The sequence below is a fragment of the Cucumis melo genome, chromosome 7 (genome assembly GCF_025177605.1).
Source record: "Cucumis melo cultivar AY chromosome 7, USDA_Cmelo_AY_1.0, whole genome shotgun sequence".
NCBI classification, from domain to species: Eukaryota; Viridiplantae; Streptophyta; class Magnoliopsida; order Cucurbitales; family Cucurbitaceae; genus Cucumis; species Cucumis melo.
The window spans coordinates 2,223,457-2,236,263 of NC_066863.1; the positions used below are offsets into that span (position 1 = coordinate 2,223,457).

At 33.5% G+C, this 12,807-nt stretch overlaps 2 protein-coding genes across 3 annotated transcripts; both read right to left on the reverse strand.

Annotated features, from left to right (window-relative positions):
• Positions 1 to 194: 194 nt before the first annotated feature.
• LOC103493554 (probable BOI-related E3 ubiquitin-protein ligase 2) lies at positions 195 to 3,063 on the reverse strand. 2 transcript variants are annotated; one of them, XM_008454347.3, is made up of 4 exons: positions 2,846 to 3,063; positions 2,624 to 2,724; positions 2,020 to 2,312; positions 195 to 783 (listed from the first exon to the last, which is right to left on the reverse strand). In XM_008454347.3, exons 1-4 carry the CDS (start codon positions 2,920 to 2,922, stop codon positions 256 to 258), a joined length of 999 nt encoding a protein of 332 aa, XP_008452569.1. In that variant the 5' UTR covers positions 2,923 to 3,063; the 3' UTR covers positions 195 to 255. The 2 variants fall into 2 exon arrangements, with proteins under 2 accessions (XP_008452569.1, XP_008452570.1); XM_008454348.3 differs by having other exon boundaries at positions 2,020 to 2,306; positions 2,846 to 3,059.
• Positions 3,064 to 6,235: 3,172 nt separating this feature from the next.
• On the reverse strand, positions 6,236 to 7,206 carry LOC127150330 (uncharacterized). The gene is made up of 3 exons (XM_051087893.1): positions 7,027 to 7,206; positions 6,760 to 6,951; positions 6,236 to 6,678 (listed from the first exon to the last, which is right to left on the reverse strand). The coding sequence occupies exons 1-3, from the start codon at positions 7,074 to 7,076 to the stop codon at positions 6,408 to 6,410; spliced, it is 513 nt and encodes a 170-aa protein (XP_050943850.1). The 5' UTR covers positions 7,077 to 7,206; the 3' UTR covers positions 6,236 to 6,407.
• Between the last annotated feature and the right edge of the window lie 5,601 nt (positions 7,207 to 12,807).

The window sequence follows — 12,807 nt, forward strand, 5'->3', positions numbered from 1 at the left end:
CCCTTTGACTTTGTGAAGTAAATCGAGTCCTTAGGTTAAAACTGGATACAAACCTCATACTTTAGGGTGGTTAACTATGAATGTAAAGTAGTTTATACACAGATCAATGTCAAGATTTGAAGCCATAAATTCTATGACAGATCTACGAAATATGTATAACATAAGTAAACAACTCGAGGGAAACAAGTACATAATTATCACAAGAGAAATGTATATGAATTTAGCATATATTTGGGTGGTACACAAATTATCCCTTTACATATAAACTTCCATCCCTACGAATTTCGAAGATTGACACACAGGGCAAAATGTAAGCCTACTTTCGCAATCCTTGCACAGGCAGAGATGCTTACAAGGGAACAAAAGCATGCACACTTCATTAACCCTGCAAGCCTTACAGTACATCAACTCCTTCACATCATTGCTGTTGCTACGAAGCAGTTGAAAATCAAGCGTCCGGCCATTGCAGCACGATGCAGTGTCTTCAACCTCGCTGTCCCCGCATCCTTCCTTGCTATCCCTGCTTTGAGCATACACCTGCTGAAGATTAAACTTCAGGGCTGTGATCATGTTCTCGTTATACCTAGCACGCTGCTGCCAAGCACCAGCTTCCACTGAAAGCTGCTCCATTCGCTGTTCTAGCTCAATGTTTTTCTTGTTAATACACTCCACCTCAGCTTCTTTTTCTCGTAGCTTTTTAATTATCTTTTCCTCTACAATCGAGAGAGTTTGGAGTTGATTCGCTTGGATCTTCTCTAATATGGAATGCCGTAGCCTATCACCCTATTAATAGAATGAGGATTAGAAGATGAAGGTATATCGTTAAAATTTAACCTTAAAGAAATGGTTAAACTTAGGACCCACAATCCACACACTATTGAAATAGCCATGAAGGCATTCTTGATGTCATACAACATCTCAAAGAAAACCACTGTGGAAATTACAAAACAACCAAGGCCACGACTAATCAGAAAGAAAACTATTAAACCAACAAAAAAAAGCCACTGAGAAGGATCAATATCAAAGAGCATAGAAGGAAAACTCTGGAATATGCTTCCAGATCATAACATTGTAAGTTCCCTGAAAATTTAAATCCCAATTCAAAAATAAGTAAAATCCTGATAAGACTATCAAGAAGGTTTGGTACAATGATCAGAAGGGCAAGCTATAAACTCCAATGTCTATGAATTAGTTGGTTAAAACTAAGGTAACGATCTATTTAAAGAAATAACTATCTTAATCGAAAGGATAAAGAAATTATCTCATGTGATTAGTTAAGGTATGTCAACTTAGACAATCAAGATCAAGAAATATGACAAGAAAATTCAAAAGCATCTTAAAATAATAGAAAGCCAAGCTCAAAATCTAGGAGAACCAACACTCTGAATCAGTCTAAACGGAGAAAATAACCAGTAAAGCATGCCAACACATAGAAACAAACATCATGGTAGGCATATTTTTGCATCTTGTCTTCTTTCATCAGAACGACATGAAGATTACTAAGAAATACATTCAAGATCCAACAACCCCTAATTTTAATGTTCTGCAGAAAATAATTGACGAGACTACATGATAGGATCAATAAACCTCCGTTTAAGTAAAGAGAAACTTAAAATAATAAGTTAGTATGCATCATAACTCGGAAGGGTATCTTTGGTATAGAGGGAGATTAAGACCCCAGGTTGAAGTAACTAGAATGAGTATAAACGAATAATGTACCACCTGATTGGAAAGTCTTATACTTCTTTTTAATGTTATACTCATATACCAACCCAGCTACATAAGAAAGTCCTATATCTCGTCCGAACTTCTGTTTCTTAAAGAGGTATGCTTGGGCTCAGGAAGGATTTCATTTTTTATCCAAAGAATGTAATAAAAGTAGTACTTAATTAGTTAGTATAAGGACAGACTCAGACCTCTAAATAGTCTGAGTGCCCTAACTTTTGTCCCTGGTTTGAAATTTTCCAGTTCAGTAAATACTCTATATATCCATTGTTATAAAAGTATGGTAATCCAAACCTGAACTTTGAGGAACTTCTCAATTTCTTCGTCCTGTTGCTGCAATTCACGATCGATGTCATCACCTACAAGAGAAACCAAAGGAGAGTCTCCGGTCGAAGCCATACGAGTGTTGTCAAGAGATAAACCCAGTCCTGTAGAAACTGGACGTTGTTGCAAGAAATCAATGGATGATATTTGGGAATTATTCTCAAAAAGATCTTGCTCTTTCAATCTCTTCTTCTTGGGTTCAATGCCATACATCCAGTGTAAATCTGCTACACCATCACTAGCATCCTGACCAGGGGCTGTACCTGGTGCAAACCCGATTACATTAACTTCCATAACAAAAAAATACATGCGGGAAACAAGAATGTTAGTCTAAAATAAAATTGCAGATGAAACTGGCCCAGACAACTATAATCAAGTCCAAAGGCTTTAAAAAATCGAACAAAATAACCAACCGTTTTGGGAAGAAATAGCGTTTTCTTTAAATTTTATACCAACAAACCAGCAAAAACGATTACAGCTATGAAATTCGCCAAAACCCAAAATTTCGGGAGAACAATGAGCTGACAGAAATAAAGAAAGACAGAATAAAAGAAAAGAAAGCAAGAAAATTTACATGGAGGAACGTAGGGAGGATGCTGGGAATGATCCTGCAAATTAAAGGAGTTGAAATAGGAGATCGGTTGAGAAACATGACCATCGGCCGTGTACAAGTTGCTGCAATTAGATAAGGGGAAAGATGAATTAGAAGAATGGAAAACAGTTTGAAAGGGGGGAATCGCTAGGGTTTTAAAAGAAAACATTTTTGTGGTTTTACATTGTGGAGAAGAGAAATTACCGAAAAGATATAGATTGGTGTTGCTGTTGGTGTTGAGATTGATAGTGTTGTTGGTAGTGATTCTGAGGAAGAGCCATGGAGCGATGAATTCCCCGAGGGAGAAAACGGAGGAAGGAAGGAAGGAAGGAAGAGAGAAAGAAAGAAGGTGGAGATCAAGTAGATAGCTTGTCAACACCAATACGCCACTGCTGCAAATTTTGGCAAACTTTCGTCAATTTTGTTCGGCGTCCCTTCAACTCTTCCAAATTTGTCTTTCGATCTTCTCTAGGCCCAATTATGGTTACGGCCCAAATTCTAGATTCCTTGTTGAAGGCCTACTATTTTTGGAGGTAAACCTCGGCCTATCTCATCTTATGGGCTTTCATCGACCCAAATTGTGAATTCCTATGAATGGGCCCCGAAGTTCGTAGCCTCTAAATCATCACCTTTACCCAACCCACTACCTATCAAATCTATTGTAACATTACGTTGAATTTGCCGATATAACAAAATCTATCGATGATGATAGTCTCTCACGAGAGTAATAGACCACTATCTGTAATATGATCTATAAGTAATAAACTTCTATCATCATTGACTATGATAAATTTTATTGTATCTACGATTCTATTTATACTTTAAACCTAATTACTAATCATCGCTTTCATTGGATTGTATCAGTGTGTCAACTAAGAATAATAAAATGTTTGTTTGAATGGGATATTACAAACAAAATTTTAGATATACATTTTTAGTTTGATATTATTTCCACGTACTTATGTGATTCGGTGAGGTTTCTTTTTTTTTTTTTTTTTTTAAATGATGAAGTTCATAGTAAACAAAAACTTTATTTTTACTATAAATATGTTTGGTTAACTTTAAACATTGAATGAAAAATTAAGTAAAAGATTAAAGAGTTGATAATAATGCAGTGTGATTTATTCTGCATAAACCTTCCAAAAAAAAATCTCTTGAAAATATTGTATCTCATTTATTATATTTTAAAATGTTGAGATTGTTGAAAATATTTACAAATACAACAAAGTATAAAGTTTATCATAGATAGATTGTTTGTATCTATTTGTGACATGATAGGTACGTATAAATAAAAATAGAAAGAGTTGATTGAAATGGAAACCAATTGATAAAGCATGAATGAGAAGCAAAATTTAAGAGAAAAGAAGATAAGTGTGAAAGGTATGTGAAAAAAAACTGATATAATCTAGAAAAATATTGGTTCAAAAGTTATAACAAGATAATTAGTGAAACAAGAAGGGAAATGATTAAAGAGAAATAACACAGGGGAATTAGTAATTCATCGGAGCTATGCCAGAATAAGAAGAACCTTTACTAAAGTAATGAAAAGAGTTACAAAGGAACAACTTATCATTCAAGTAATCTTGATAGATAATAAGATTAGACTAACAATCACTTAGGCTACCCCTAAGTTAGTCAATGCACATGATCGATCTTTTTTAATAGAATTAGACTCCCTCTAAATTATTCACTCCAACACTATAGGATCGTTAGACTCTCCTTAAAACCACTACAACTTCTCTTCTCATAAAATGTAGTTCAACTTTTCAATCATAACCTGTCTTACACGATCAGATTCAAAATTGCAGTCTCTCCAAAAAGTAAATACGATAGAAGAAAACTTGAGTGGTCGGTACTTCACAGAATATAAAAGATAAACAGCTTTACTTTCACAAAGGACGACAACCACCTAATTAAGCAAAAAAAAAAAAAAAAAAAAAAACCCTAATTAACCACTAATGTAATATAATCAACACACCATAATGTCAGGATTTTTTTTACTAAATGCAAAAAGGAATTAGTTCAATAAGGAAAGAAAATAGAAAAGTATTTTATTTACATCCAATTTAAACGATAATAGTAGTATGTACAAAAAAAGAAAAAGAAAAAAAGATGGATTTATATGTTTTCCCAATGATGCCTTATAAAAGTGAAACATGAAAGCGAATATGCTTCGTTCATGATGGCTAAACCCATATCTTACATCTATACAATATATGATTATTATTTATTTGAGTTTACAGTGAAGAGACATCTGAATTAGGTTAACATATCCATAACATTAGAAATCTTTGGTGGTGTGTGTTGTTTTTTGAAATGGGGATTAAGGAAGAAGAAGAGGGTATGGAAGTGGAAGGTTTTTTTGGAATTGAAAAATAGGTTGGGTTCAATCATCCAATCCTCTTCCCTTATTCCCTATAATAAAGCTGTTTTATTTCTTCCTTTTCATATTTCTTTCTCTTTGTGGGGTTTCTGCTCTGTGACTTCTCTTCTTCCACTTTGTATCCACTTTTCTGCTTTTTACAATTATAATTCCCAAAATTCACAACACCAAACCAATATATTCTTTTTCACACTCCTAAAAGCTCCCTTTTCTTTTCAAATTTGTATATCCTCCATCTTACTACTTCAAACCTTGCTTTTAATTTTTTTTCTCTTCTTTCTCTTTTCTCAATAATCTCTTAATACTCTTCCAATAATATTCTTAGGTATTAAAATTCCATTTTAGTTCTTGCAATTTTGTATCTTCTTCATAATTACTCTAAGAAACATTTTTAAAATGGATCAAATTTGTGACATTTCTCCCCCTCATAATTAATTTTTTTTCTTTTAATACCTTTTATCATTTCCCTTTATTTCTCTTCTCTCTCTCGTTTTTTGTTTTCTTTCTAATCATTTTCTATTTCGGTTTTGGGATAGTTGCAAATGTAACAATTATATTCAAAATAATTAAGTATATAGCAACATTTTTAAAAAATTGCAAATATAACAAAATCTATCAACGAGTAAGAGTCTATCAACGATAGAATATCACACTACAAGAGACGGGTGTACTCCCGACGCACAAATACGTCATCGAAAATGCAAAGTACGTCGGGAAAGGATATCCCGACGTACAAAACGACGTCAAGAAGAACGTCGGGAGAACTGCGTCGCGAGAGGATTTCCTGACGCCGGGAGATGCGTCGGCATCGACGGCGTCGGGAAAACCTTATTCCCGACGCCGTCTATGCCGACGCATCTCCCGGCGTCGGGAAAAACTGTTTTCCGACCTTTTTTTTTCGACGTAATGAACGTCGGGAAATCTTTTTTATATATTTTTTAAAATATTTTATTTTTACTTTTTTAATTTCCTTATAATATTTTGCTCAAACATTCACAATGATGTTCGGATTGCTCAAAAAAATTTCGCGACGTTTTGGATTAAATTAAAATAAATTAATAAATATACAAACACAAATTAAAAAAATAGAATTAAAATTAATAATACGAATAAGTTGACTACAACAAAATATAGTTCTCAAAATAGAAAAAACATAAACATAATGAAAAATCTCCCAATGAGGTGCGTATGCGCTTCATTCTACATCTTCGGTCCTAAAAATGGTATAAAAATAACTAAGTTTAATACATAATCATATATTGCAAAAACTTAAGAATAATAGAGACATATACGACGTACCGCAGAGCTAGGGATCATGTGGTGGTCCCTGTTGTGCACGAGTTAGGTCTTCAATCATCTTTTTCATAGCTTCCACTTGTGAAGCTAATGTTTGGTGATTTCTATCTTGTACTTCAATCTGTTCCAAAGCTTCATGAAGTTTAGCTTGTAATTCAATTTCTTTTTGGGTGGACTGCGAAGAAGATGTCGACGAACTGCTTTCACTTGCCGTTCTGCGGGCCTTCGGCTTGGGTCCCCAACCAAGGCCTTTTGAGTAGCCTGGTCGTCTACCCAACACCTGATCGCATATCTCATCCTCAGAGAGTGGCTGACTACCCTCTGGGGTAGGCTGGGATTGGAGTTCCAGCATTTGATTCTGCAACAAATTTAAAAATTATGTTAGGTAACGCGCAAAAATATATAATAAAAGTGGATAATTAATAAGGGTATAACTTACATGCGCATCCTCGGCGGCCTGTGACACGAATGTCCCAGCTCGAACGTGTGTTTTCCAGAACAATTCCACACGATCGACCGGCTGCCCTCTTCTTTCAGCGAGCTCATACTGTCGTTGTAGAAACCACTTGGACCCGGTACTATGATTGTAAGGCTGCTTCTGTCTAGCAGCCTTGTTTGTCCGTGATTGCTCCTGCATTAAAACAATTATATTGTTTATTTCTTATACATATTAAAACTTTTTATCATAATTAATCATGACAAATACCTGGAATGCACGACTGATATAATGGTCGCAGAGGAAGTGTCAATCCTCATCACGTCCAACCAATGCGTTTGGTGGGTTGGCACGAGCCTCCTCCGGGTCGCTGTACTTTTTGAAATGTCTATGACAGTCGGCCCGGAACTTTTTAAAGGTCGTGAGCATCTGATGCTCAACAAACCTGTTCATTGCTTGTTACTCCAACCATTTAGAACTTTCACATGCATCAACTTAACCAAAAAATTCAACGACGAAAATTCAGAACAACCGAGGTACAACTCATTACGTGCTTGATTCAATAAGTCCTGAAATATATTATTTGTTGTATCTTCATCTATATTTACCCCAACATTCATCGCCATTTCATCTTCCAAACGAAATTCCTCTATTTCCTCTCCATGTTCAATAGGGGCTTGTAAATCATTTAGCATACCAAAGATATCACCTTCTTCATTAAATTGTGTACTACTAGTTCCTTCATTAAAAGGATTACTACTAGTTCCTTCCTCAAAGTTTTCTGTACCTCTATAGCTTAATGACTCTCCATGATACACCCATTCTGTGTAGTAGGGGGATATTCCAATAGTCAGCAGATGTCGTTCCACACCCTCTAATGAGCTCCAATTTAAATTCAAACATCTCTTGCATGGACACCTCAATCGTCCGTAAGCATCAACGTGAAATTTGGCAAATTCTAAAAATTGGGTCACTCCATGTCTATACTCAAGGGATAACTTATTTCTAAGTTTCATCCAACCCTTATCCATCGTTTAAGTCCCTAAAACATAAATAGGTTGATTAGAAACATATGTCTCTCACTCTCTCACATCCATAACTTACTGAATTTTCACTATTTTTCAATAACTAAGTTCAAACTATAGATGCTACCATAACTGCAGGATAGCCAACACAACCTAATTATTAACAACAAAATACTTCAAAATATCTTCGCATCCTACAAACCCCTCCAAACTACAGAGGCCACCATAACTGCAGGATAGCCAACACAACCTAATTATTAACAACAAAATACTTCAAGCTATCCTACTACCACCCCTTCAAACCAGCAAATTCAAAACAAAAAAGGCTACCATAACTGCAGGATAGCTATCCCAAACATAAACAAATTCAAAACAAAAAAGCTACCATAACTGCAGGATAGCCATCTTAAATCAACAATAAAAATATTCAACACAAACAGGCTACCATAATTGCAGGATAGCCAAAACAAATCTTAACACACATATTACATTCCCAATTCAATTTAACTATTCCCCCCCCCCCCCCCCCTCAATTTCAATTTTCAATTTAACTTAAACCCCCTCCCTCCAACTCAATTTTAAATTTAACAATACATCCCCCTAATTCAGTTTAACTATTAACCCCCCCCCCCCTCCAATTTCAATTTTCAATTCAAATATAAACCCCCCTCCCAATTCAATTTTCAATTTAACAATAAACCCCCTCCCCCAATTCAACCCCCATTCAATTTTCATTTAACTATAAAATTCCCCCTCAATTCAATTTTCTAAAACAAAAATCCTAAACCATTCAAATTTCAAATTTCAATTTCAATTCAACCACAAATTACACACACTCTATACAAAAATACATTTAACAAACAAAAATCTATTCCAAAAGAAAATCCTAAACTAATTTTCATCAAAAAAACCCTAAACTAATTTTCATAAAAAAAAACCCTAAAACATAAACTTAAACTAAATAAATTTTCATATTTCACTTACCTAAAGTGGTATACGGCGGCGAGGGACAACGGCGAGGGTGGGCGACGACGGACGACGGCGGAACAACGGCAACAATCGCGCGACGACTTCTTCTCCTCCTTTCTTTTTCTCCTCTCGGTTTCGGTTCTGTAATTTACAGAACTGAAACGAATTTAAAGGGGATTTCCCGACGCAGTGACGTGGCGTCGGGAAATTCCTCAAAACGCGTCGGGAAAAGGGGAATTCCCGACGCTCACTTTTCCCGACGTTTCACGCGGCGTTGGAAAAAACCCATATTCCCGACGCCTCTCCCGACGTACTGTTCACGGCGTCGGGAATAGTTCGTTTTTTAAAATTAATTTACCCTTTTCCCGACGTATTCTTGCCGACGCCTTCGTGGTGCGTCGGAAAAGATTGTTTTCCCCGACGCGTCTCCCGACGCGTTGTTGACGGCGTCGGGAAAGTTCTTATTCCCGACGTTCTTTATCCCGACGTGCTTTTCGGCGTCGGGAATGCTCCATTTTCTTGTAGTATCACCGACAGATTTTGCTATATTTACAATTTTTTTAAAATATTGCTACATACTTAATAATTATTCTAAAAATTGTTATACATTATAATTACTCTTTGATTTTTTATTTCATTAACGAAACTGTAATTATTATTTTTTTCAAATTATCTATTAGTTTTCTTTAACTTTGGTAGGGTTTAATTTCTTTTTATTAAATTAATAAAACATTTCATGTTTGCCTTTATTTTAATAAAACAATTTGTAAAAATATATTACATGCACAATTGCATTTTCTTAATAAAATTTTCTAGTTGAACTCATTCTAGTTGACAGCATTTAGGATAAATTATAATTACTATTGTGTTACATTTTGACTTGTTTTAGCCATGTTATAGATTTTTTTTTATCATATATACTATATTTTATTTTAAATTTTTAAAATAACAAATAACAAACAAAATATAACCATACATATCACTTTCTAAGTATACATTTGATTTTCACAAAAAAAAAAGGAAAGTAAAATGGGAATGTAATCAAACAAAGTCTTTTTATTTTATTCTATAAAATTCTAACTTTTAGAGATCGTTTTGAAATAGATTTGTTAAAGCTCTATTTGAAATTTCATGATTTTAAAGAATTTTAAATGAATTTTGTTGTTCGTTAACGTAGGAAAGAAAATGATTTTAAATATTGTTTTTACTTAAGAACTTGTCGCATTTCGCATAATTCTAAAGTAAATTTCAAATTAATCTAATCATCTTCTAATTTTCAATTAACGTGTTTGTAGACAAAAGCCTATATTAGTTAAATTTTTAAACTTTTTTTCCTATTCGAACATGAGATTTTAAATAAATTCATTTAAAATCTTTCTCCTACTCTACCAAATAAATAATTTCTTCTAACTTTCTGAAATAGGCCAAATGAAGGGTTAAGTTTGAAGTGATATATTTGAATGGTGTAAAGGGCTTTAATTTTTGTTTGTGGAGAATTAGCTGTCTTTTATTTGCATCTGTAATTATTATTGTCATTCTTAGAAACATTTTCTTTTTAACAGAACAAAAAGAGAAGACCAAAAATGAAGAAACAGAAAGATCCACCAAACGCTGAAATGATTTCCATCAACTTTGTTGTGTTTTCTTCTCTCCACAACCAACGCACCATTTATTAGTGTAATACGGAAAACAAAACTGATTTTCCTTTCCCCAACTATTCATATGTTTGGAATAACAGCATGCACTTACAACAATAACAAGAAAACACAATTTTCTACCCAATACAAAATATTCTTCGTTAAACCCTAAAACCCTTCTCTCCCACAACAAAAAGAGTGTAAGATGAAAAACATATATACCTAAACATTTACAAAGTTATAATCGATGAGATGGGGATAAGGCAGTGGGTTATGTCCTAACAAAGGGTGTTAGATTTGGAAGTAGAATTTGTTTTTGATTAACAAGAAGAAAAAGAAAGCATGATGGTGTTAAGTGTAGGACAAAGGGAAAAGAAGCATCATTAGTCTCTTTCTAAATTTCCCCACCACGATGCATGTTGGTACCGTACATCTCTTTACTCCCAATATTTTCATCCTCAAAACATTCTTCCATTCAACTAGAAAAATTAATACTTGGGTGCATCCGAGGTGTGTCATCCCATCTTTTTTAAAACTCAACTTATATTATATTCACTTTGATCACATTTAGCCTTAATTTGGAGTTCAAATAGTTTTTAAATTAATTGTTTTTAATTGCGTATGGTCGTGAAATAAAGTAAAATAGTGTTTAGTAAGAATGATTATTCATTTTAAATTTGATATAAAGACGAACCAAATATTTTGTTTGTTGTTAAATTAATATTAAATATACACTTTTATTTTAATTTAGAATTTATTATAAATTATTTTAAAAATTCATGACCTAAAAATGAAACTGATCATGTTGTTTAGTAAAAATTTAAATTATTTGATAAAACAAATGAATCATAGGTAAGGTGGATGAGTTTTTGAGACGAGTTCATTGAAACCCAAATGAAGATTCAATAGAAAAAGGAAAAATGAAATCTAATCCAAGAATGATTAGTAAATTTTTATTTTGCAAAATAATCATAGACGATAAATTACTATAGTTAAATAAAATCTTAAATTAAGGGGAAAATGCATGAATGATAGGGAGGAAGGGGCCAGGCCTTATGTAAATCAAATAACAGTACTGTCATCCCATGAAGTTCTTCCCTTGGATTTAGCAACAACTTTGATGGATGTAAACAGTATTTTTTATCCCCTTCTTTTTTAAAGGTAATTTTAAGTACTTGAGTGGTGAAATTTTAGAGAAATATACACTGAAATGTTGTGGGGAATTTAAAGATATGAGTAGAAGGGGGGGATCTTTTGCATTTGCATTTGCTGAAATTGGGTTAATTTGTGTCTTTAATAATAAAAGAAGTGGAGAGAGAGATAGAAAAGGAGTTATAGAGAAAGAGAGGGAAAAGGAAATGATGGAAATGGAAGAAAAAGAATCGACACAAACACAAGTTGTTGTTGTTGTTAGCTGTGTACTGTGTATTTATATATGCTTTTAACAAAAACAACAAAGTGGGGTTTTTAAAATTCACTCTCTTTCTAAAGTGTTTTTTTTTTTTTTTTTTTTTTTTTGGTAATAGGAAACTCCTTTTTGCACTTTAGATTTTGAGAGAAAGATGCATCAAATTCTTGGAGTTGGCGAAGCAGTCTTCTTTTTTTTTCTAAAAATTCTTTCATCATTATCATCACATACAAAACTGTCCTTTCTGAACCACAGAATCTTTTAATTTCTATCCATTTTACTTCAATCAATACAAAATTTTGGTAGCAAGAGATGAAAAATCAACAGGGTATTTGTCCAAAATAAGAATTCACAGAAATCCCATAGAGAGAATAGGATTAGGAAAGCACATCAGAATATCTTGACTATATATTGGTAGCACCTCATCATATATCCAAAGACATGTGTTAATTAAATGATGATCCTCATCTTGATGAGGGAATTAAACGTCTCACTAGATTAGCGATTGATCTAAAAATATTAAGCCAAAGGACTTTGAACATATTATCCTCTTACAAAGGTTATAGTTAAGTTGTAACTAAGGCAGGAAAAGGTGAGTAAAAATGACCTGTGCTAATTAAAATGGTAGGCCAACTTTATATATGTTTTTTCATTCGGGCTTTTCATGAGTTCTATGAAAATCACAAATGATGAAAGGAAGAAGAGGTGAAGAATTATTCATCTCCTTGTTTTGTTTTAAGGAATTTGTCCTTCCAATTCCCTTTTTGAAGAAGATGATAGGCTCAACTTTTTTGTGCCCCAAGTAGTTCTCCTTAGTTATTATTGAGGTGGCTTTTTCTTTTGGTTGAATAATTATTTAAAAAATGTGTTTCCTTCAAAAAGAACAAAAGAAATTTACATGTAGATAAAAAGGAAGAGAAATTGTTGTAAATAGAAAAACGAAAAATATGTATTTCCAAGGTATAATAGCAAAATTTTAAATTTTATCCATCATTTGAAAATTGAAAGGCTT

Bases quoted from the DNA above. Each gene is read 5' to 3' on its own strand.
- LOC103493554 (XM_008454347.3), bottom strand. From the start codon at position 2,922: ATGGCTCTTCCTCAGAATCACTACCAACAACACTATCAATCTCAACAC. The intron at 2,725-2,845 runs GTAATTTCTCTT...ATCTAATTGCAG, and splicing joins CACCAATCTATATCTTTTCG to CAACTTGTACACGGCCGATG. The intron at 2,313-2,623 runs GTAAATTTTCTT...GGTTTGCACCAG, and splicing joins TCCTCCCTACGTTCCTCCAT to GTACAGCCCCTGGTCAGGAT.
- LOC127150330 (XM_051087893.1), bottom strand. From the start codon at position 7,076: ATGAGGATTGACACTTCCTCTGCGACCATTATATCAGTCGTGCATTCC. The intron at 6,952-7,026 runs GTATTTGTCATG...GTTTTAATGCAG, and splicing joins ATATCAGTCGTGCATTCCAG to GAGCAATCACGGACAAACAA. The intron at 6,679-6,759 runs GTAAGTTATACC...AATTTGTTGCAG, and splicing joins AGGCCGCCGAGGATGCGCAT to AATCAAATGCTGGAACTCCA.